The 26,063-nt window shown below is 53.6% G+C and overlaps 1 protein-coding gene across 1 annotated transcript in view; it reads right to left on the bottom strand.

Annotated features, from left to right (window-relative positions):
* Positions 1 to 3,137: 3,137 nt before the first annotated feature.
* The window catches only part of LOC116937057 (N-alpha-acetyltransferase 25, NatB auxiliary subunit-like), a 76,153-nt gene continuing 53,227 nt past the window's right edge, over positions 3,138 to 26,063 (bottom strand). Inside the window, exons 10-15 of the mRNA XM_076063370.1 lie at positions 18,287 to 18,407; positions 14,621 to 14,686; positions 12,615 to 12,715; positions 11,299 to 11,415; positions 9,475 to 9,612; positions 3,138 to 8,347 (exon numbers count right to left, since the gene is read on the bottom strand). Coding sequence (XP_075919485.1) covers positions 8,147 to 8,347; positions 9,475 to 9,612; positions 11,299 to 11,415; positions 12,615 to 12,715; positions 14,621 to 14,686; positions 18,287 to 18,407 — 744 coding nt within the window. The 3' untranslated portion in view covers positions 3,138 to 8,146. The remainder of the gene's footprint in view (positions 8,348 to 9,474; positions 9,613 to 11,298; positions 11,416 to 12,614; positions 12,716 to 14,620; positions 14,687 to 18,286; positions 18,408 to 26,063) is intronic.

Raw genomic sequence — 26,063 nt, forward strand, 5'->3', positions numbered from 1 at the left:
TGGGTCTCTGTGTGGTGAGTCTGTGGGTCTCTGTGTGGTGAATCTGTGGGTCTCTGTGGTGGTGAGTCTATGGGTCTCTGTGGTGGTGAGTCTATGGGTCTCTGTATGGTGGTGAGGATGTGGGTCTCTGTGTGGTGAGGTTATGGGTCTCTGTGTGGTGGTGAGTCTGTGGGTCTCTGTGTGGTGGTGAGTCTGTGGGTCTCTGTGTGGTGGTGAGTCTGTGGGTCTCTGTGTGGTGGTGAGTCTGTGGGTCTCTGTGGTGAGTCTGTGGGTCTCTGTGTGGTGAGTCTGTGGGTCTCTGTGGTGGTGAGTCTATGGGTCTCTGTGGTGGTGAGTCTGTGGGTCTCTGTGTGGTGAGTCTGTGGGTCTCTGTGTGGTGAGTCTGTGGGTCTCTGTGTGGTGGTGAGTCTGTGGGTCTCTGTGTGGCGTGCCTGTGGGTCTCTGTGTGGTGGTGAGTCTGTGGGTCTCTGTGTGGTGAGTCTATGGGTCTCTGTGTGGTGAGTGTGTGGATCTCTGTGTGGTGAGTCTATGGGTCTCTGTGTGGTGAGTCTATAGATCTCTGTGTAGTGAGTCTATGGGTCTCTGTGTGGTGAGTCTGTGGGTCTCTGTGTGGCGAGTCTATGGGTCTATGTGAGGTGAGTCTATGGGTCTCTGTGTGGTGTGTGGATCTCTGTGTGGTGAGTCTGTGGATCTCTGTGTGGTGAGTGTGTGGATCTCTGTGTGGTGAGTGTGTGGATCTCTGTGTGGTGAGTGTGTGGATCTCTGTGTGGTGAGTCTATGGTTCTCTGTGTGGTGAGACTATAGGTCTCTGTGTGGTGAGTCTGTGGGTCTCCGTGCGTGGTGAGTCTGTGGGTCTCTGTGTGGTGGTGAGGCTGTGGGTCTCTGTGTAGTGAGTCTATGGGTCTCTGTGTGGTGAGTCTGTGGGTCTGTGTGGCGAGTCTATGGGTCTACGTGAGGTGAGTCTATGGGTCTCTGTGTGGTGTGTGGATCTCTGTGTGGTGAGTCTGTGGTTCTGTGTGGTGAGACTATGGATATCTGTGTGGTGAGTCTGTGGGTCTCCGTGCGTGGTGAGTCTGTGGGTCTCTGTGTGGTGAGTCTATGGGTCTCTGTGTGATGAGTCCATGGTTCTGTGTGGTGAGACTATGGGTATCTGTGTGGTGAGTCTGTAGGTCTCTGTGTGGTGAGTCTGTGGGTCTCTGTGTGGTGAGTCTCTGGGTCTCTGTGTGGTGAGTCTATGGGTATCTGTGTGGTGAGTCTGTGGGTCTCTGTGTGGTGAGGCTATGGGTTTCTGTGTGGTGAGTCTATGGGTCTCTGTGTAGTGAGTCTGTGTGTCTGTGTGGTGAGTCTGTGGGTCTCTGTGTGGTGACTGTGGGTGTCTGTGTGGTGAGTCTGTGGGTCTCTGTGTGGTGAGTCTGTGGGTCTCTGTGTGGTGAGTCTGTGGGTCTCTGACACGGCCATCGTGAACCCCCTGAGAGCGATGAACCCAGACCCTCAATGTGCCGCTGGTCGGGCGGTCACTGAAGGAATATTTCTGCGAGTGGAGGGAGTTTACCCCCTCCCCCCCACCTCATCTTCCTGCCTGCGTTGTGTACAATGGGTTGTTGATGTTCTTATAATAACTATAAAGTTACCATTCTGATTTCTACTGTAATAATAATAAATCGTTATTTTGTCATAATCCGGCAACGGGCGGTCATTTCTATTGTTGTGTGTCAGTGTCTGTCAGTGTGTGTGTGTCAGTGTGTGTGTGTCAGTGTGTGTCCGTCTGTGTGTGTCTGTGTGTGTGTGTCAGTCTGTGTGTGTGTCAGTGTGTGTCAGTGTGTGTCTGTGTGTGTGTCAGTGTGTGTGTGTCTGTGTGTCAGTGTCTGTGTCAGTGTGTGTCCGTCTGTGTGTGTCTGTGTGTGTCAGTGTGTGTCAGTGTGTGTCTGTGTGTGTGTCAGTGTGTGTGTGTCTGTGTGTCAGTGTCTGTGTCAGTGTGTATGTCAGTGTCTGTGTGTCAGTGTGTGTGTCAGTGTCTGTATGTCAGTGTGTCTGTGTGTGTCAGTGTGTGTCAGTGTCTGTGTGTCAGTGTGTGTGCCAGTGTGTGTGTCGGTGTGTGTCAATGTCTGTGTTTGTCAATGTGTGTCAGTGTGTGTGTGTTTGTGTCAGTGCCTGTGCGTCTGTGTGTGTGTCAGTGTGTGTCAGTGTGCGTCTGTGTGTGTCAGTGTCTGTGTGTGGAGAGAGTGGAGAGTTTCCCATACCTGGGCAGTGTGCTTATGACTGGCTCCAGTTTAACAGCAGAGGTCTCACTCCGAATCAGTCGAGCGGCAATATCTTTTAATCGGTTACGTAACGCTGTGTGGAAGCTACCTGGTCTGTCGCTCCGCACTAAGCTTCAGGTCTTCTCGGCCACGGTCATTCCCTCCCTTCTCTACGCTTGCGAAACGTGGACCCCCCTAATAAAACATCTTCGCCGGTTAGAAACATTTAGGCTGGCCTGCCTACGATCCATCCTGGGTTTAACCAGACTGGATTGTGTGAGGAGCTCACAAATCCTTGAAAGATCTGGGCAGGGTCCCATCGGTGAGCTCCTCCGGCGGGCAAGGCTGCGATGGCTGGGTCATGTAGCCCGCATGCCCAGCCACCGCATGCCGAAACAGCTTTTGTTTGGCCGGATTGAGGGGGCTAAGCGGGCGCGGCACGGGCTAGAGAGGAGATGGAGTGATGTGGTACAGGAGGACGTGGAGCTGAGTGGACTTGCCGATGACCGGTACCAGCAGTGTCAAGATCGGCCTCTGTGGAGGAGGCTCGTGAAGGACGCTACTGGGCAGTTGGAGGCAGTCGCCCTCCAACAACAACGGAGGGCGGAGGAGCGACGCTCACAACAACGAGCGGAGCGCCGGGTGGCTAAAGCACAGCAGGTTGGCACAGTAGGGGGCACAGGTGGTGCATCAGCCACTCATCTCAGTCAGTCGACCCGTGGCACCTGGCTGTCCCCTGACCTCCTCCTGGTGCACCTAGCCTGGCACAGCAGCAGTACAACCCATAGCCCCTGCAGGGTCTGTCCCGTGACCTGCTCCTGGTGCACCTAGCCTGGCACAGCAGCCCTGGCGACCTCAGCGAGGCGTTGGCATTGGAGAGAGGCCACAGCAGGCGGAACCAGCGCAAGAGCTTTATTGAATTCAGCACTCAGTAGCACACCCAGTGACACACACACAGTCACACACACACAGTCACACACAGTCACACACACAGTCACACACACACAGTGACACACAGTCACACACACAGTGACACACACACAGTGACACACACACACACAGTCACACACACACACAGTCACACACACACAGTCACACACACACAGTCACACACACACAGTCACACACAGTCACACACACACAGTCACACACAGTCACACACAGTCACACACACACAGTGACACACACAGTGACACACACACAGTCACACACAGTCACACACACACACACAGTGACACACACACAGTCACACACACACAGTCACACAGTCACACACACACAGTCACACACACACAGTCACACACAGTGACACACACACAGTCACACACACACACAGTCACACACAGTCACACACACACACAGTCACACACACATAGTCACACACACACACACAGTCACACACACATAGTCACACACACACACACAGTCACACACACACAGTCACACACACACAGTTACACACACACACACACAGTCACACACACACACAGTCACACACACACACAGTCACACACAGTCACACACACACAGTCACACACACACACAGTCACACACACACACAGTCACACACACACACAGTCACACACACACACAGTCACACACAGTCACACACACACAGTCACACACACACACAGTCACACACACACACAGTCACACACACACACAGTCACACACTCACACACACAGTCACACACACACAGTCACACACACACACAGTGACACACACACACAGTCACACACACACAGTCACACACACACAGTCACACACAGTCACACACACACAGTCACACACACACAGTCACACAGTCACACACAGTCACACAGTCACACACACAGTCACACACACACAGTCACATACACACTCACACTCACATACACACAGACACACAAACACAGTGTCACACACACACAGTCACACACAGTCACACACAGTCACACACAGACACACACACAGTCGCACACACACACACAGTCAAAGACAAAGAGACACACACACACATCACATACACACACAGTCACACATACACACGGACACACTACAGACACACAGACATACACACAGAGACACACACACACGCACAGACACACACACACAGACACACGGACAGATACACACTACACACACAGACAGACACACACACTACACACACACTACACACACTTCCCGTCACTCTACAGCTACTACTGTCGCCACACTATCACCACCAACACCATCACCACCATCACCATCATCACCACCACCACCACCACCATCACCACCACCACCATCACTACCACCACCATCACTACCACCACCACCATCATCACCATCACCACCACCATCACCACCACCACCATCACCACCACCATCACCACCACCAACAACACCATCACCACCACCAACACCACCACCACCAACATCACCACCACCATCACCACCACCATCACCACCAACAACACCATGACCACCACCATCACACTCAGCAACACTCACTCAGGGGTGAGTATGGGTGGTGAGCGTGTGGGTGGTGAGCGTGTGAGTGGTGAGTGTGTGGGTGGTGAGCGTGTGGGTGGTGAGCGTGTGGGTGGTGAGCGTGTGAGTGGTGAGTGTGTGGGTGGTGAGCATGAGGGTGGTGAGTGTGAGGGTGGTGAGCGTGAGGGTGGTGAGTGTGTGGGTGGTGAGCGTTAGGATGGTGAGTGAGTGGTGAGCGTCAGAGCGTGTGGGTGGTGAGTGTGAGTGTGGTGAGTGTGTGGATGGTGAGTGTGGATGGTGAGTGTGAGTGGCGAGCGTGAGGATGGTGAGCGTGAGTGGTGCGCGTGAGGATGGTGAGTGAGTGGTGAGTGTGGGTGGTGAGTGAGTGGTGAGTGAGTGTGGAGAGTGAGTGGTGAGTGAGTGGTGAGTGAGTGGTGAGTGAGTGGTGAGCGTCAGAGTTTGAGTGTGGTGCGTGTGAGTGGTGAGTGAGTGGTGAGTGAGTGGTGAGTGAGTGGTGAGTGTCAGAGTTTGAGTGTGGTGCGTGTGAGTGGTGAGTGAGTGAGTGGTGAGTGAGTGAGTGAGTGGTGAGTGAGTGGTGAGTGAGTGGTGAGTGAGTGGTGAGCGTCAGAGTTTGAGTGTGGTGAGTGTGAGTCGTGAGTGTGAGTGGTGAGTGAGTGGTGAGTGAGTGGTGAGTGGTGAGTGAGTGGTGAGTGGTGAGTGAGTGAGTGGTGAGTGAGTGGTGAGTGAGTGGTGAGTGGGTGGTGAGTGAGTGGTGAGTGGTGAGTGAGTGGTGAGTGGTGAGTGAGTGGTGAGTGGTGAGTGAGTGGTGAGTGAGTGAGTGGTGAGTGAGTGGTGAGTGGGTGGTGAGTGGGTGGTGAGTGAGTGGTGGGTGAGTGAGTGGTGAGTGAGTGGTGAGTGAGTGGTGAGTGTCAGAGTTTGAGTGTGGTGCGTGTGAGTGGTGAGTGAGTGAGTGGTGAGTGAGTGAGTGAGTGGTGAGTGGTGAGTGAGTGGTGAGTGAGTGGTGAGTGAGTGGTGAGCGTCAGAGTTTGAGTGTGGTGAGTGTGAGTCGTGAGTGTGAGTGGTGAGTGAGTGGTGAGTGAGTGGTGAGTGAGTGAGTGGTGAGTGAGTGGTGAGTGGGTGGTGAGTGAGTGGTGAGTGAGTGGTGAGTGGTGAGTGAGTGGTGAGTGGTGAGTGAGTGGTGAGTGGGTGGTGAGTGGGTGGTGAGTGGGTGGTGAGTGAGTGGTGAGTGGTGAGTGAGTGTGGTGAGTGTCAGAGTTTGAGTGTGCTGCGTGTGAGTGGTGAGTGAGTGGTGAGTGAGTGGTGAGTGAGTGGTGAGTGTGAGTGGTGAGAGAGTGGTGAGTGAGTGGTGAGTGAGTGGTGAGTGAGCGGTGAGTGAGTGGTGAGCGTCAGAGTTTGAGTGGTGAGTGAGTGGTGAGTGAGTGGTGAGTGAGTGAGTGGTGAGTGAGTGGTGAGTGAGTGGTGAGTGAGTGAGTGGTGAGTGAGTGGTGAGTGAGTGGTGAGTGGTGAGTGAGTGGTGAGTGAGTGGTGAGCGTCAGAGTTTGAGTGTGGTGCGTGTGAGTGAGTGGTGAGTGTGAGTGGTGAGTGAGTGGTGAGTGTGAGTGGTGAGTGAGTGGTGAGTGAGTGGTGAGTGGTGAGTGGGTGGTGAGTGAGTGGTGAGTGAGTGGTGAGTGGTGAGTGGGTGGTGAGTGTGAGTGGTGAGTGAGTGGTGAGTGAGTGGTGAGTGAGTGGTGAGTGGTGAGCGTCAGAGTTTGAGTGTGGTGAGAGTGGTGAGTGTGAGTGGTGAGTGAGTGGTGAGTGAGTGGTGAGCGTCAGAGTTTGAGTGTGGTGAGTGAGTGGTGAGTGAGTGGTGAGTGAGTGGTGAGTGGTGAGTGAGTGGTGAGTGAGTGGTGAGTGGTGAGTGAGTGAGTGGTGAGTGGTGAGCGTCAGAGTTTGAGTGTGGTGAGTGAGTGGTGAGTGAGTGAGTGGGTGGTGAGTGTGAGTGGTGAGTGAGTGAGTGGGTGAGTGAGTGGTGAGTGAGTGGTGAGTGAGTGGTGAGCGTCAGAGTTTGAGTGTGGTGCGTGAGTGGTGAGTGAGTGAGTGGGTGGTGAGTGTGAGTGGTGAGTGAGTGAGTGGGTGAGTGAGTGGTGGTGAGTGAGTGGTGAGTGAGTGGTGAGTGAGTGGTGAGCGTCAGAGTTTGAGTGTGGTGAGAGTGGTGAGTGTGAGTGGTGAGTGAGTGGTGAGTGAGTGGTGAGCGTCAGAGTTTGAGTGTGGTGAGTGTGAGTGGTGAGTGAGTGGTGAGTGAGTGGTGAGCGTCAGAGTTTGAGTGTGGTGAGTGTGAGTGGTGAGTGTGAGTGGTGAGTGTGAGTGGTGAGTGAGTGGTGAGTGAGTGGTGAGCGTCAGAGTTTGAGTGTGGTGAGTGTGAGTGGTGAGTGAGTGGTGAGTGAGTGGTGAGCGTCAGAGTTTGAGTGTGGTGAGTGTGAGTGGTGAGTGTGAGTGGTGAGTGTGAGTGGTGAGTGAGTGGTGAGTGAGTGGTGAGCGTCAGAGTTTGAGTGTGGTGAGTGTGAGTGGTGAGTGAGTGGTGAGTGAGTGGTGAGCGTCAGAGTTTGAGTGTGGTGAGTGAGTGGTGAGTGAGTGGTGAGTGTGAGTGGTGAGTGAGTGTGGTGAGTGAGTGGTGAGCGTCAGAGTTTGAGTGTGGTGAGTGAGTGGTGAGTGAGTGGTGAGTGAGTGGTGAGTGAGTGGTGAGCGTCAGAGTTTGAGTGTGGTGAGTGAGTGGTGAGTGAGTGGTGAGTGAGTGGTGAGTGAGTGGTGAGTGGTGAGTGAGTGGTGAGTGAGTGGTGAGTGGTGAGCGTCAGAGTTTGAGTGTGGTGAGTGTGGTGAGTGAGTGGTGAGTGAGTGGTGAGTGTGAGTGGTGAGTGAGTGGTGAGTGAGTGGTGAGCGTCAGAGTTTGAGTGTGGTGAGTGAGTGAGTGGTGAGTGAGTGGTGAGTGGTGAGTGAGTGGTGAGTGGTGAGTGAGTGGTGAGTGAGTGGTGAGTGGGTGGTGAGTGGGTGGTGAGTGAGTGGTGAGTGAGTGGTGAGTGGTGAGTGAGTGGTGAGTGGTGAGTGAGTGGTGAGTGGTGAGCGTCAGAGTTTGAGTGTGGTGAGTGAGTGGTGAGTGAGTGGTGAGTGAGTGGTGAGTGGTGAGTGAGTGGTGAGTGGGTGGTGAGTGAGTGGTGAGTGAGTGGTGAGTGAGTGGTGAGTGAGTGTGGTGAGTGAGTGGTGAGTGAGTGTGGTGAGTGAGTGGTGAGCGTCAGAGTTTGAGTGTGGTGAGTGAGTGGTGAGTGAGTGGTGAGTGAGTGTGGTGAGTGAGTGGTGAGTGGTGAGTGGGTGGTGAGTGAGTGGTGAGTGAGTGGTGAGTGAGTGGTGAGTGAGTGTGGTGAGTGAGTGGTGAGTGTGAGTGGTGAGTGAGTGGTGAGCGTCAGAGTTTGAGTGTGGTGAGTGTGGACTCGAGGCGACGTTTGAGAGCTTCCTCGATCTCCTGCAGCGAGCGCTGGTAGCTTCTCTGCACTTTCTCCCACACCGCACGCTCACCAGCCTGCTCACCAGCCTGCTCACCAGCCTGCTCACCAGCCTGCTCACCAGCCTGCTCACCAGCCTGCTCACCAGCCTGCTCACCAGCCTGCTCACCACCAACGGGGGCATGGGGGGGGGAGGTGAATAAGAGGAGCTGCTCTCCCATTGGACAATCACCGGCCCTCCCCCTGGCCCTGCTTGGCCCCAAGCGCCCACTCACCCACCCAGCCACCCACTCACCCACCCACTCACTCACCCACCCACTCACCCACCCAGTCACTCACCCACCCAGTCACTCACTCACCCAGCCACCCACTCACCCAGCCACTCACTCACCCAGCCACCCACTCACCCAGCCACTCACTCACCCAGCCACTCACTCACCCAGCCACTCACCCAGCCACCCACCCACCCACTCACCCACCCACCCACCCACTCACTCACCCACCCACCCACTCACCCACCCACTCACCCACCACCCACCCACCCACTCACCCACTCACTCACCCACCCACCCACCCACCCACTCACCCACCCACCCACTCACCCACCCACCCACCCACTCACCCACCCACCCACTCACCCACTCACCCACCCACCCACTCACCCACCCACCCACCCACTCACCCACTCACCCACTCACCCACCACTCACCCACTCACCCACCACTCACCCACTCACCCACCACTCACCCATCCACCCACCCACTCACCCACCCACTCACCCACTCACCCACTCACCCACCACTCACCCACCCACCCACCCACTCACCCACCCACTCACCCACCCACCCACCCACTCACCCACCCACCCACTCACTCACTCACCCACCCACCCACTCACTCACCCACCCACCCACCCACTCACCCACTCACCCACCCACTCACTCACCCACTCACCCACTCACCCACCCACCCACCCACTCACCCACTCACCCACCCACTCACCCACTCACCCACCCACCCACCCACCCACTCACCCACCCACCCACCCACTCACCCACTCACCCACTCACCCACCCACCCACCACTCACCCACCCACCCACCCACTCACCCACTCACCCACTCACCCACCCACCCACTCACCCACTCACCCACTCACCCACCCACCCACTCACCCACCCACCCACCCACTCACCCACCCACCCACCCACTCACCCACCCACCCACTCACCCACCCACCCACCCACTCACCCACTCACCCACCCACTCACCCACCCACTCACCACCCACCTGTGAGTGGTGAGTGATGAGGCTGTGGTAGGGCAGTGTTGCCACGTGCTGAGCTTTGCTCTCCACGTCGCTCACCGCGTCGGTGAGCGTCTCACGGAGCGCTGCCGTGAACACGGCGAAGCTCTCCAGCGTGGGGGGCTGGTGAGCGGGGGGGGGGCACACAGGTACAGGTATAGGGCACCCAGGTAGCCTCTAGCAGGGCTGTAGGGGCAAGTGCTGTGAGTAGCGAGTAGCAGCACCTACACACACAGACAAAGATCCCCCAGGTAGCCTCTAGCAGGCTGTAGTGGCAAGTGCTGTAGTTAGTAGCGAGTAGCAGCACCTACACACATACAGACAAAGATCCCCCAGGTAGCCTCTAGCAGGCTGTAGGGGCAAGTGCTGTTAGTAGCGAGTAGCAGCACCTACACACACAGACAAAGATCCCCCAGGTAGCCTCTAGCAGGGCTGTAGGGGCAAGTGCTGTTAGTAGCGAGTAGCAGCACCTACACACAGACAAAGATCCCCCAGGTAGCCTCTAGCAGGGCTGTAGGGGCAAGTGCTGTTAGTAGCGAGTAGCAGCACCTACACACAGACAAAGATCCCCCAGGTAGCCTCTAGCAGGGTTGTAGGGGCAAGTGCTGCTAGTAGCGAGTAGCAGCACCTACACACACACACACAGAGGGGGTGGGTGGCTACCAGCACCACGCCCGGCCGCCTTTGTCTCTCCCCCAGTGCTGGCGATGTTCACTACACACCACAGCTACACCAGGTAGCACTCAGTTGAGGCTGAGTCGACCTAGGGGAGGCCCAGGACCGGTTCAGATAATCGCTGTCACTGGCGGTGGTGGTGGCCGTGAGCGGGAATCGAACTCAGGTCTCCCTGTGTTAGTAGCGCAGCGCTAACCACTGCACCACCACTCCTCACACAGTCACACAAAGACAAACAACAAAGTTCCCCCATGTAGCCTTAACAGACTGTAGGGGCAAGTGCTGTTAGCGAGCACCTATGAAGGCCGGAACGGTACACGAGGGGGTGGGTGGCCAGCACCACGCCCGACCGCCTTTGTCTCCCTAGTGACGATGTTTACTACACACCGCACCAGGTACTCATTTGAGGCTGAGTCGACCTAGGGGAGGCCCGGGACCGGTTCAGATAATCGCCACACGTGTTGGCCGTGAGCGGGAATCGAACCCGGGTCGCCAGGTTCATAGCGCAGCGTAGCGCTAACCGCTACACTATCACTCCCCACACAGTGACACACAGTGACACACTGACACACACACACAGTGACACACACACACTGACACACTCACACACAGTGACACAGTGACACACTGACACACACACACTGACACACACACACTGACACACACACTGACACACACACTGACACACACACACTGACACACACACACACACACACTGACACACACACACACTGACACACACACTGACACACACACACACTGACACACTGACACACTCACTGACACACTGACACACACACACACTGACACACACACTGATACACACACAGTGACACTGACACACACAGTGACACACTCACTGACACACAGTGACACACACACTCATACACTGACACACAGACTGACACACACACACACAGTGACACACACACACACAGTGACACACACACACAGTGACACACACACTGACACACTGACACACACAGACACACACACACTGACACACACACACACACTGACACACTGACTCACGTGTTCACTCACTGACACACACTGACACACACTGACACACACTCACTGACACACGTGTTCACACACTCACTGACACACACACACTGTCACGTGTTCACTCACCGTCCCCGTCCCTGCCCCTCCACCCCCCTTCTTCCTGCGCCGCTTCTGCAGCTGGGACCTGGTGGGGCGTAGGGCACGGCAAGCCACACCAGCCACGAAGCTCACCACAGCAGCAGTCTGGGGAGACACGGACAGGGGAGAGAGACACGGGGAGAGAGACACGGGGAGCTGGTGGGGCGTAGGGCACGGCAAGCCACACCAGCCACGAAGCTCACCACAGCAGCAGTCTGGGGAGACACGGACAGGGGAGAGAGACACGGGGAGAGAGACACGGGGAGCTGGTGGGGCGTAGGGCACGGCAAGCCACACCAGCCACGAAGCTCACCACAGCAGCAGTCTGGGGAGACATGGACAGGGGAGAGAGACACGGGGAGAGAGACACGGGGAGAGAGACACGGGGAGCTGGTGGGGCGTAGGGCACGGCAAGCCACACCAGCCACGAAGCTCACCACAGCAGCAGTCTGGGGAGACACGGACAGGGGAGAGAGACACGGGGAGAGAGACACGGGGAGCTGGTGGGGCGTAGGGCACGGCAAGCCACACCAGCCACGAAGGTCACCACAGCAGCAGTCTGGGGAGACACGGACAGGGGAGAGAGACACGGGGAGAGAGACACGGGGAGACACGGGGGGAGAGACACGGGGAGACACGGGGGGAGAGACACGGGGAGACACGGGGGGGAGACACGGGGGGGAGACACGGGGGGGAGACACGGGGGGGGAGAGACACGGGGAGAGACACGGGGAGAGACACGGGGAGACACGGGGGAGAGACACTGGGAGACACGGGGGGGAGACACGGGGGGAGACACGGGGAGACACGGGGAGAGAGACACGGAGGGGAGAGACACGGGGGGGGAGATGTTGTTGTTGATGTTGTTGACGATGTTGTTGTTAATGGTGTTGATGTTGTTGTTGATGTTATTGACGTTGTTGATGTTGTTGATGTTGTTGTTGATGTTATTGACGTTGTTGATGTTGTTGATGTTGTTGTTGCTGTTGATGTTGTTGATGATGATGTTGATGTTGTTGATGTTGATGTTATTGATGTTATTGATGTTGTTGATGTTGTTGTTGACGTTGTTGTTGATGTTGTTGATGTTGTTGTTGATGTTGTTGATGTTGTTATTGATGTTGTTATTGATGTTGATGTTGTTGATGTTGATGTTATTGATGTTGTTGATGTTGTTGTTGATGTTGTTATTGATGTTGTTGATGTTGTTATTGATGTTGATGTTGTTGATGTTGATGTTATTGATGTTGTTGATGTTGTTGTTGACGTTGTTGTTGATGTTGTTGATGTTGTTGTTGATTCACCTCCATGAAGAGTACCAGGTGCTCCAGCAGCTGAGGGGCGACGCTCAGCCCCAGTGAGGGGGAGGAAGAGAGCACAGAGCCCCTGCACCGTGCCAGCACCTCTACACAACAACATCAACAACAACATCAACATCATCAACAACAACAACAACATCAACATCAACAACAATAATAATAACAATAATAACAACATCAACAACAACAACAACATCAATAATAACAATAACAACAACATCAACAATAATAATAACAATAACAACATCAATAATAACATCAACAACAACATCAACATCAACAACAATAATAACAACAACATCAACATCAACAACAATAATAATAACAATAATAACAACATCAACAACAACAATAATAACAACAACAACAACAACATCATCAACAACACCAACATCATCAACAACAACAACATCAATAATAACAATAACAACAACATCAACAATAATAATAACAATAACAACATCAATAATAACATCAACAACAACATCAACATCAACAACAATAATAACAATAACAACAACATCATCATCAACAACAACAACATCAACAACAACATCAACAACAACATCAACAACAACAATAACAACATCAACAACAACATCAACAACAACAACATCAACAACAACAATAATAATAACAATAACAACAACAACAACAACATCAACAACAACAACATCATCATCATCAACAACATCAACAATAACAACAACAACATCAACAATAACAACATCAACAACAACAACAATAACAACAACATCAACATCATCAACAACTTCAACATCATCAACAACAACAACATCATCAACAACTTCAACATCATCAACAACATCAACAACAACATCAACAATAACAACAACAACAACATCAACAATAACAACATCAACAACATCATTATGAGACCTCCTTTGCCAGAAACAAGATATAGGAATAGGTTTTACCCTTTTAACTGGCACACAAACTGACACCTTTATTCAAGGCATCATGTTTGCAATAACCACAACACAAGCAGTCAAAATGCACACAAAAAAGACAACTCTGATAATAATATGCACTGTCCTTGAATTTGATTGGTCCACACCCGAGACAGCTTTTCTTAGAGCCCTTTAGTCTCCATTGGTGTTGGACCAGAAGACGCCAAAAGGCGTACAACTCAAAAACAGCGCACCATCAGAGTATTGAGGGCTCGGGGTGAGCATTTACATTATGAGACCTCCTTTGCCAGAAACAAGATATAGGAATAGGTTTTACCCTTTTAACTCGTGTGTGGACCAATCAAATTCAAGGACAGTGCATATTATTATCAGAGTTGTCTTTTTTGTTTGCATTTTGACTGCTTGTGTTGTGGTCATTGCAAACACGATGCCTTGAATAAAGGTGTCAGTTTTTGTGCCAGTTAAAAGGGTAAAACCTATTACTATATCAACAACATCATCAACAAAAACATCAACAACATCAACAACATCACCGTCATCATCTGCTGCTGATGCTGCTGTTGCTGATGATGCTGCTGATGATGCTGCTGCTGATGATGATGATGCTGATGATGATGCTGGTGATGATGTTGCTGCTGATGATGATGGTGATGATGTTGCTGCTGATGATGATGCTGATGATGATGCTGCTGCTGCTGCTGATGATGCTGCTGATGATGCTGCTGATGATGATGCAGATGATGATGCTGCTGCTGATGATACTGCTGATGATGCTGATATAGCTGATGATGATGCTGCTGCTGATGATGCTGCTGATAATGTTGCTGATGATAATAATGCTAATGATGATGATGCTACTGATGATGATGCTACTGATGATGATGATGCTGATGCTGCTGATGATGCTGATGATGATGCTGATGATGCTGCTGCTGATGATGTTGCTAATGACAATGATGCTAATGATGATGATGATGCTGGTGATGATGCTGCTGATGATGCTGATGATGATGCTGATGATGCTGATGCTGATGATGTTGCCGATGATGTTGCTGGTACCTCTGAGTAGCGGAACCACCAAGGCGAACTTGTCACAGACTGCCTCCTGGAGCTCGGCAGAAGGGTCTACACAGACACACACACACAGTCACACACACACACATACACATACAGTCACACACACACAGTCACACACAGTCATATACACACACCACACACATACAGTCACATACACACACAGTCACATACATACACATACAGTCATATACACAGTGACACACACACACACCACACACACACATACAGTCATATACACACAGTCATATACATACACATACAGTCATATACACAGTGACACACACACACACACCACACACACACATACAGTCATATACACACAGTCATATACATACACATACAGTCATATAAACAGTGACACACACACACACACACCACACACACACATACAGTCATATACACACAGTCATATACATACACATACAGTCATATACACAGTGACACACACACACATACAGTCATATACACACACAGTCACACACACATACATACAGTCATATACACACACAGTCACATACATACACATACACACACATACAGTCACACACACATACAGTCATATACACACAGTCATATACACACATACAGTCACGCACAGTGACACACATACACAGTCACATACAGTCATATACACAGTGACACACACACATACAGTCATATACACACACAGTCACACACACATACATACAGTCATATACACACACAGTCACATACATACACCTACACACACATACAGTCACACACACACATACAGTCATATACACACAGTCATATACACACATACAGTCACGCACAGTGACACACATACACAGTCACATACAGTCATATACACACATACAGTCATATACACAGTGACACACACACACACCACACACATACATACAGTCATATACACACACAGTCACACACACATAGTCACATACACACACACCACACAGTGACACATACACACACATACAGTCACATACACACATACATACACACACATACATACACACACAGTGACACACACATACATATACATAGTCACATACACAGTGACACACATACAGTCACACACACACATACAGTCACATACACATATAGTCACACACACACATACAGTCATATACACACATAAAACATATACATACACACACATACATACACACACAGTGACACACACATACATATACATAGTCACATACACAGTGACACACATACAGTCACATACACATACATACACACAGTCACATACATACACACACAGTGACACACACATACATGTACATAGTCACATACACAGTGACACACATACAAAGATCCAAAGATCCCCCATATAGCCTTAACAGACTGTAGGGGCAAGTGCTGTTAGCGAGCACCTATGAAGGCCGGAACGGTACACGAGGGGGTGGGTGGCCAGCACCACACCCGACCGCCTTTGTCTCCCTAGTGGCGATGTTTACACACCGCACCGGGTACTCATTTGAGGCTGAGTCGACCTAGGGGCGGCCCGGGACCGGTTCAGATAATCGTCACTGGTGTTGGCCGTGAGCGGGAATCGAACCCGGGTCGCCAGGTTCATAGCGCAGCGTAGCGCTAACCGCTACACTATCGCTCCCCACACAGTGACACACACACAGTGACACACACACACACACAGTGACACACACACAATGACACACACAGACACACACACACAGTGACACACACACATAGTCAAACCCAGAGCACGCACACTCTCCCGTAGACCACTCACACTACACACACACAGTTACACACAGTTACACATACACACACAGACACACACAGTGACACACACACACCACACACACACACTCACACACCACACACCCAGACCACACAGACACACACACCACACAGACACATACACACACAGACAAACACATAGACACACACAGGCTGACACACAACAAGGATAACAAAGATCCCCCATATAGCCTGTAACAGACTGTAGGGACAAATGCTGTTAGCGAGCACCTATGAAGGCCTGCGAGCACCTATGAAGGCCTGACACACACACACAGTCACACACACAGGCTGACACACACACAGTCACACAGACTGACACACAGTCACACACAGACAGTCACACACAGCATAGTGCTAACCACAGCACCACCACTCCCCGTCACACTCACGGAGCAGGTGAGCAAGTGGGTGAGAGTGGGCAGGTGGGTGAGTAGGTGGTGAGTGGGTGGGTGAGTGGGTGAGTAGGTGAGTGGGTGGGTGGGTGGGTGAGCGAGTGAGTGAGCGGGTGAGCGAGCGAGTGAGTGAGCGGGTGAGCGAGTGAGTGAGTGGGTGAGCGAGTGGGTGAGCGAGCGGGTGAGCGAGTGGGTGAGCGAGTGAGTGAGCGGGTGAGCGAGCGAGTGAGTGAGCGGGTGAGCGAGTGAGTGAGTGGGTGAGCGAGCGGGTGAGTGAGTGGGTGAGTGAGTGGGTGAGTGAGTGAGTGAGTGGGTGAGTGAGTGAGTGTGTGAGTGAGTGAGTGGGTGAGTGAGTGGGTGAGTGAGTGGGTGAGTGAGTGGGTGAGTGAGTGGGTGAGTGGGTGAGTGGGTGGGTGAGTGGGTGAGTGGGTGGGTGAGTGGGTGAGTGAGTGGGTGAGCGGGTGGGTGAGTGAGTGGGTGAGTGAGTGGGTGAGTGAGTGAGTGAGTGGGTGGGTGGGTGAGTGGGTGAGCGAGTGGGTGAGCGAGTGGGTGAGTGAGTGGGTGAGTGAGTGAGTGAGTGGGTGGGTGAGTGGGTGAGCGAGTGGGTGAGCGAGTGGGTGAGCGAGTGAGTGAGTGGGTGAGTGAGTGAGTGGGTGAGTGGGTGAGTGAGTGGGTGAGTGAGTGGGTGAGTGAGTGGGTGAGTGAGTGGGTGAGTGAGTGGGTGAGTGAGTGAGTGAGTGTGTAGGTGAGTGGGTGGGTGGGTGAGTGAGTGTGTGGGTGGGTGTGTGGGTGAGTGAGTGAGTGGGTGAGTGTGTGGGTGAGTGAGTGGGTGAGTGAGTGGGTGAGCGAGTGGGTGAGTGGGTGAGCGAGTGGGTGAGTGAGTGGGTGAGCGAGTGGGTGAGTGGGTGAGCGAGTGGGTGAGTGAGTGGGTGAGTGAGTGGGTGAGTGGGTGAGCGAGTGGGTGAGTGAGTGGGTGAGTGAGTGGGTGAGTGAGTGGGTGAGTGAGTGAGTGAGTGGGTGAGTGAGTGGGTGAGCGAGTGGGTGAGTGAGTGAGTGAGTGGGTGAGTGAGTGAGTGGGTGAGTGAGTGGGTGGGTGAGTGGGTGAGTGAGCGGGTGAGCGAGCGGGTGAGTGGGTGAGCGAGTGGGTGAGTGAGTGGGTGAGTGAGTGGGTGAGTGAGTGAGTGAGTGGGTGAGTGGGTGAGTGAGTGGGTGAGTGAGTGAGTGGGTGAGTGAGTGGGTGAGCGAGTGGGTGAGTGAGTGGGTGAGTGAGTGGGTGAGTGAGTGAGTGGGTGAGTGAGTGGGTGAGCGAGTGGGTGAGTGAGTGGGTGAGCGAGTGGGTGAGTGAGTGGGTGAGTGAGTGGGTGAGTGAGTGAGTGGGTGAGTGAGTGGGTGAGTGAGTGAGTGTGTGAGTGAGTGGGTGAGTGAGTGAGTGGGTGAGTGAGTGGGTGAGTGAGTGGGTGAGCGAGTGGGTGAGCGAGTGGGTGAGTGAGTGGGTGAGCCTCACCTGTGCCGGCCGCGTGCAGGCGCTGCAGGTCGTGAGCGAGCGCCAGGCTGCTCAGGATGCAGCTGAGGCTGCCACTCCGCACCAACGCGTGCAGGCGGGATGGGGGAGGGGCGCTCACCTCCTGCTCACCGCCACGCACACAGTCACACACACACAGTCACACACACACACAGTCACACACACACACAGTCACACACACACAGTCACACACACACACAGTCACACACACACAGTCACACACACAGTCACACACACACAGTCACACACACACAGTCACACACACACACAGTCACACACACACACAGTCACACACACAGTCACACACACACAGTCACACACACACAGTCACACACACACAGTCACACAGTCACACACAGTCACACACACAGTCACACACACACACACAGTCACACACACACAGTGACACACACACAGTCACACACACACACAGTCACACAGTCACACACAGTCACACACACAGTCACACACACAGTCACACACACAGTCACACACACACACAGTCACACACACACACAGTCACACACAGTCACACACACACACACACACACAGTCACACAGTCACACACACACAGTCACACACACACACAGTCACACACACACACACAGTCACACACACACACACAGTCACACACACAGTCACACACACACAGTCACACACACACAGTCACACACACACACAGTCAAACACACACACAGTCACACACACACAGTCACACACACACAGTCACACACACACAGTCACACACACACACAGACACACACAGTCACACACACACAGTCACACACACAGTCACACACACACACAGTCACACACACACACAGTCACACACACAGTCACACACACAGTCACACACACACAGTCACACACACACACAGTCACACACACAGTCACACACACAGTCACACACACAGTCACACACACACACAGTCACACACACACACAGTCACACACACAGTCACACACACAGTCACACACAGTCACAGTCACACACACACACAGTGACACACACACACACAGTGACACACACACACAGTCACACACACACACAGTCACACACACACACAGTCACACACACACACAGTCACACACACACACAGTCACACACACAGTCACACACACACACACAGTCACACACACACAGTCACACACACACAGTCACACAGACACAGTCACACACACAGTCACACACACAGTCACACACACAGTCACACACACACAGTCACACACACACACAGTCACACACACACACACAGTCACACACACAGTCACACACACACAGTCACACACACACACACAGTCACACACACGCACACAGTGACACACACAGTCACACACACACAGTCACACACACAGTCACACACACACAGTCACACACACACAGTCACACACACACACAGTCACACACACAGTCACACAACAACAACAACAACAACCGCCATTCGCCACTAAGTGGCGGTGACGTCACCACGACGCTTGTGCCAGGCTATGTGCACCCTGAGGCCACGTTAAGTGTCGAACGCCCGCTGGCAGGAGGTCACGGGGCAGACCCAGGTGCCACGGGTCGACTGACTGAGATGACTGGCTGATGCACCACCTGTGCCCCCTACTGTGCCAACCTGCTGTGCTTTAGCCACCCGGCGCTCCGCTCGTTGTTGTGAGCGTCGCTCCTCCGCCCTCCGTTGTTGTTGGAGGGCGACTGCCTCCAACTGCCCAGTAGCATCCTTCACGAGCCTCCTCCACAGAGGCCGATCTTGACACCGCTGGTACCAGTCATCGGCAAGTCCACTCAGCTCCACGTCCTCCTGTACCACATCACTCCATCTCTTCTCTAGCCCGTGCCGCGCCCGCTTAGCCCCCTCAATCCGGCCAAACAAAAGCTGTTTCGGCATGCGGTGGCTGGGCATGCGGGCTACATGACCCAGCCATCGCAGCCTTGCCTGCCGGAGGAGCTCACCGATGGGACCCTGCCCAGATCTTTCAAGGATTTGTGAGCTCCTCACACAATCCAGTCTGGTTAAACCCAGGATGGATCGTAGGCAGGTCAGCCTAAATGTTTCTAACCGGCGAAGATGTTCCATTAGGGGGGTCCACGTTTCGCAAGCGTAGAGAAGGGAGGGAATGACCGTGGCCGAGAAGACCTGAAGCTTAGTGCGGAGCGACAGACCAGGTAGCTTCCACACAGCGTTACGCAACCGATGAAAAGATATTGCCGCTCGACTGATTCGGAGTGAGACCTCTGCTGTTAAACTGGAGCCAGTCATAAGCACACTGCCCAGGTATGGGAAACTCTCCACTCTCTCCACAACTGCCCCATCACCGATTGGGAGTTGTGGGGGTGGAGTGTCCGATGGTACAAAATACCCAGGCAGGTGCTTAGTTTTGGTGGGGCTGATGGTAAGGCCCCACCTCTTAGTGGCACGCTCCAGTCTCAGCAGCAGCGTCTGCAACTCCTCCTCTGACTGAGCAGCTATTACGAAGTCATCAGCATACATAACGTGGTTGAGCAATAGGGAGCCATCCCTTGACCGCACCCGGGCATCGATTAGCCTCCCATTATATCTGTACCATATGGAGATTCCCCCGGTACAGCTATTGAAGGCTTCACGAACTACGTGGTCAAAATAGATGTTAAATAATGTGGGAGCCAGAGGACATCCCTTTCGCACCCCAAGGTGTACAGGGAATGGCTCTGACTCCCGGCCACGTAGTTTTACCCGGGCCCGCTCACCATCATGAAGGTCCTTAATGATCGTGAGCAGAGGGTCAGGTACTCCAAAAGCACGAAGAACGACCCAGAGCCCAGGCCTACTGATGGTATCATAGGCCTTGACCAGGTCAATAAAGCAGAGATGTAGGTCTTGTTGGAATTCCCTACACCTCTGCTGTAGCAGACGGACAGAAAATATGGCATCTGTGCAGGACCGCCCTTTCCTGAAACCGCATTGGGGCTCCGCAAGCCTCTCCTCAGCGTGCCTGGCAAGGCGATGCTGAATAATCCTTGCCAGGACCTTTCCCGGCACACTGAGGAGTGAGATGCCCCTGTAGTTGTTACAGTCTGTGCGGTCCCCCTTCTTAAAAAGGGGGACCACCAGGGCATCCTTCCAATCCTGCGGAACCCGTCCAGTGGTCCAGACTGTTGTTATGATGTCATATAGGGCAGTCTGTGCACAAACGCCACCCTCCCTCAGCATTTCGCTTGGGAGATCATCTCTGCCCGCTGCCTTTCCTGGTCTCAGACTCCGGATCGCCTTCAATACTTCCTCAGCAGATGGCACCTCAGCCAGCCACTCACAGGGGGTGACTTCATCCAATATTTGAGGCACCGCAGCCTCAGCAGGGTCATCCTCACTTTGTGCCACGATGTTTTCCTGGCTGTGGGATTTTCCCTCCCCCAGGACCTCACAGAAATGCTCAGCAAATCTGCGAACCTGTTCCTGGGGGTCGGAAATTGGATCACCGTTTTTTCCCCTAATGATGGTAATAGGTGTGGCGCTGCAGGTTACTTTTTTGATGGAGTTAAATAGCGATTTGTGATCACGGGCCACTGAGGCAGACTCCATCTCCTCAGCAACCCGCGACCACCACCCATCCTTGCAGCGCCTCACGGCTCTCCGAACCTCCGAGCGAAGGCTGCGGTAAGCCTCCTCATTCTCTGACGTGGGATTCTGTAGCCGATGACAGTGGGCCTGTCGCTTTTTCTCAACCATCCTGAACAACTCCTCTGTCATCCAGGGTGTCTGGGGAGGTCTGGACCGCGTACCCAAAGCAGCCATTGCAGCTGCATGAGTCACAGTCCTAAACCTCGCCCATTTACCCTCGACATCAGGAGGAGTCGGGGACGATGCCAATCCCAGCCGCAAGCGATGATGAAATTCTCGCTTGCAACTTTCATCAGATAACTGAGACCAGGCCACTTTAGGTTGGAATGGGGTCCTGGGTGTACACCCACCACCGGAGTGGAAGAATGGCAGGCGCATCTTACAGATGACTAGTCGATGGTCAGAGGGCAGATCAGCTCCACGGTAGGTCCTGGTGTCAAGGACATGGGCTCGCATTCGCTGGTCCGTCACTATGTAGTCCAGCAGATGTTCTTGCTTGGACCCGGCATGCATCCATGATGTTGTGTGGATGCGCCGATGCCGGAACAGCGTGTTGGTAATTACAAGCCCATGGGCTGCACAAAAATCTAGCAGCCTCCTACCATTGTTATTGAGCTGATCTGGCCCATGCCCTCCAATCACTCCAGACCAGGTGCCAGTATCATGACCAACTCGGGCATTGAAGTCACCCAACATGATGACTCTATCCCGAGGGGCCACTTTAGCCAGCACCTGTGACAGGAGGTCATAGAAGGCATCTGACTCATCGGCTTTGCCTGCATCCCTCCACGGATGTTCATCTTCGGTGGGGGCATAAGTAACCACGACCACCATTCCTCGCCTCCGGTTGATGGGAAGGCGAGCCCAAAGTAGCCTGGGGCTTACAGCTTCCCACACCTCACCGCCACGCTCCCACGCCCCCTTCATTCTTTTGTTCAAAAGAAGACCCACACCCTGTTGTTTGGCAGTCTGCTGCCCCGAGTAGAGGACTGTCCACCCCTCATGGTGGCAGGAGCCAGAGCCGGTCCACCGGACCTCCTGAATGCCGCATAGATCCAGGCGGTACCGGTCCAGCTCCCGACAGAGGAGTGGCAGCCTCTCCTCTGCAGTGAGCGTTCGAACATTCCACGTGGCCACCCGTAGTGGCTTTTCGTTGTTTCTGGAGTAGCCCCGAGGGTAGGTATTCAATCTCCTGGCTCCGCCAATTGGGGTTTGGCCAGGAGACGTCATAGACGCCTGGCCCCCCGGGGCCTCCGGCACAAGCTTAGTTGTTACATGTTTCACTTTAATTCGTGGTTTTGTGGTAATTAATTGAAGGTGGAGGGGTTACCAGCCCCTCGCACCCGTCCAGAGCCCCCGTTTAGCCCCTGTGGTGGACACATATGCCATGAGGGGAGGAGCCAATCAAAATTGGAACTCCCCCCACAGCACTGTCCACGACAGAGTTGCCCGTCCGGCACCGCGAGGAGGTAGGGGGTTGTTTCACACACACAGTCACACACACACAGTCACACACACACAGTCACACACACACACAGTCACACACACAGTCACACACACAGTCACACACACACAGTCACACACACACACAGTCACACACACACAGTCACACACACACAGTCACACACACACAGTCACACACACAGTCACACACACACAGTCACACACACAGTCACACACACACACACATTCACACACACACACAGTCACACACAGTCACACACAGTCACACACACAGTCACACACACAGTCACACACACACACACACAGTCACACACACACACAGTCACACACAGTCACACACAGTCACACACAGTCACACACGCACAGTCAACAACAACAACAACCGCCATTCGCCACTAAGTGGCGGTGACGTCACCACGACGCTTGTGCCAGGCTATGTGCACCCTGAGGCCACGTGAAGTGTCGAACGCCCGCTGGCAGGAGGTCACTGGGCAGACCCAGGTGCCACGGGTCGTCTGACTGAGATGACTGGCTGATGCACCACCTGTGCCCCCTACTGTGCCAACCTGCTGTGCTTTAGCCACCCGGCGCTCCGCTCGTTGTTGTGAGCGTCGCTCCTCCGCCCTCCGTTGTTGTTGGAGGGCGACTGCCTCCAACTGCCCAGTAGCATCCTTCACGAGCCTCCTCCACAGAGGCCGATCTTGACACCGCTGGTACCAGTCATCGGCAAGTCCACTCAGCTCTACGTCCTCCTGTACCACATCACTCCATCTCTTCTCTAGCCCGTGCCGCGCCTGCTTAGCCCCCTCGATCCGGCCGAACAAAAGCTGTTTCGGCATGCGGTGGCTGGGCATGCGGGCTACATGACCCAGCCATCGCAGTCTTGCCTGCCGGAGGAGCTCACCGATGGGACCTTGCCCAGATCTTTCAAGGATTTGTGAGCTCCTCACACAATCTAGTCTGGTTAAACCCAGGATGGATCGTAGGCAGGCCAGCCTAAATGTTTCTAACCGGCGAAGATGTTCCATTAGGGGGGTCCACGTTTCGCAAGCGTAGAGAAGGGAGGGAATGACCGTGGCCGAGAAGACCTGAAGCTTATTGCGGAGCGACAGACCAGGTAGCTTCCACACAGCATTACGCAACCGATGAAAAGATATTGCCGCTCGACTGATTCGGAGTGAGACCTCTGCTGTTAAACTGGAGCCAGTCATAAGCACACTGCCCAGGTATGGGAAACTCTCCACTCTCTCCACAACTGCCCCATCACCGATTGGGAGTTGTGGGGGTGGAGTGTCCGATGGTACAAAATACCCAGGCAGGTGCTTAGTTTTGGTGGGGCTGATGGTAAGGCCCCACCTCTTAGTGGCACGACAGAAAATATGGCATCTGTGCAGGACCGCCCTTTCCTGAAACCGCAATGGGGCTCCGCAAGCCTCTCCTCAGCGTGCCTGGCAAGGCGATGTTGAATAATCCTTGCCAGGACTTTTCCCGGCACACTGAGGAGTGAGATGCCCCTGTAGTTGTTACAGTCTGTGCGGTCCCCCTTCTTAAAAAGGGGGACCACCAGGGCATCCTTCCAATCCTGCGGAACCCGTCCAGTGGTCCAGACTGTTGTTATGATGTCATATAGGGCAGTCTGTGCACAAACGCCACCCTCCCTCAGCATTTCGCTTGGGAGATCATCTCTGCCCGCTGCCTTTCCTGGTCTCAGACTCCGGATCGCCTTTAGTACTTCCTCAACAGATGGCACCTCAGCCAGCCACTCACAGGGGGTGACTTCTTCCAATATTTGAGGCACCGCAGCCTCAGCAGGGTCATCCTCACTTTGTGCCACGATGTTTTCCTGGCTGAGGGATTTTCCCTCCCCCAGGACCTCACAGAAATGCTCAGCAAATCTGCAAACCTGTTCCTAGGGGTCGGAGATTGGGTCACCGTTTTTTCCCCTAATGATGGTAATAGGTGTGGCGCTGCAGGTTACTTTTTTGATGGAGTTAAATAGAGATTTGTGATCACGGGCCACTGAGGCAGACTCCATCTCCTCAGCAACCCGCGACCACCACCCATCCTTGCAGCGCCTCACGGCTCTCCGAACCTCCGAGCGAAGGCTGCGGTAAGCCTCCTCATTCTCTGACGTGGGATTCTGTAGCCGATGACAGTGGGCCTGTCGCTTTTTCTCAACCATCCTGAACACCTCCTCTGTCAGCCAGGGTCTCTGGGGAGGTCTGGACCGCATACCCAAAGCAGCCAATGCAGCTGCATGAGTCACAGTCCTAAACCTCGCCCATTTACCCTCGACATCAGGAGGAGTCGGGGACGATGCCAATCCCAGCCCCAAGCGATGATGAAATTCTCGCTTGCAACTTTCATCAGATAACTGAGACCAGGCCACTTTAGGTTGGAATGGGGTCCTGGGTGTACACCCACCACCGGAGCGGAAGAATGGCAGGCGCATCTTACAGATGACTAGTCGATGGTCAGAGGGCAGATCAGCTCCACGGTAGGTCCTGGTGTCAAGGACATGGGCTCGCATCTGCTGGTCCGTCACTATGTAGTCCAGCAGATGTTCTTGCTTGGACCCGGCATGCATCCATGATGTTGTGTGGATGTGCCGATGCCGGAACAGCGTGTTGGTAATTACAAGCCCATGGGCTGCACAAAAATCTAGCAGCCTCCTACCGTTGTTATTGAGCTG

The sequence above is a fragment of the Petromyzon marinus genome, unplaced genomic scaffold (genome assembly GCF_048934315.1).
Source record: "Petromyzon marinus isolate PM22_M1 ecotype Great Lakes invasive population unplaced genomic scaffold, UKy_Petmar_22M1.pri1.0 PM_Scaffold_105, whole genome shotgun sequence".
Classification (NCBI taxonomy): Eukaryota; Metazoa; Chordata; class Hyperoartia; order Petromyzontiformes; family Petromyzontidae; genus Petromyzon; species Petromyzon marinus.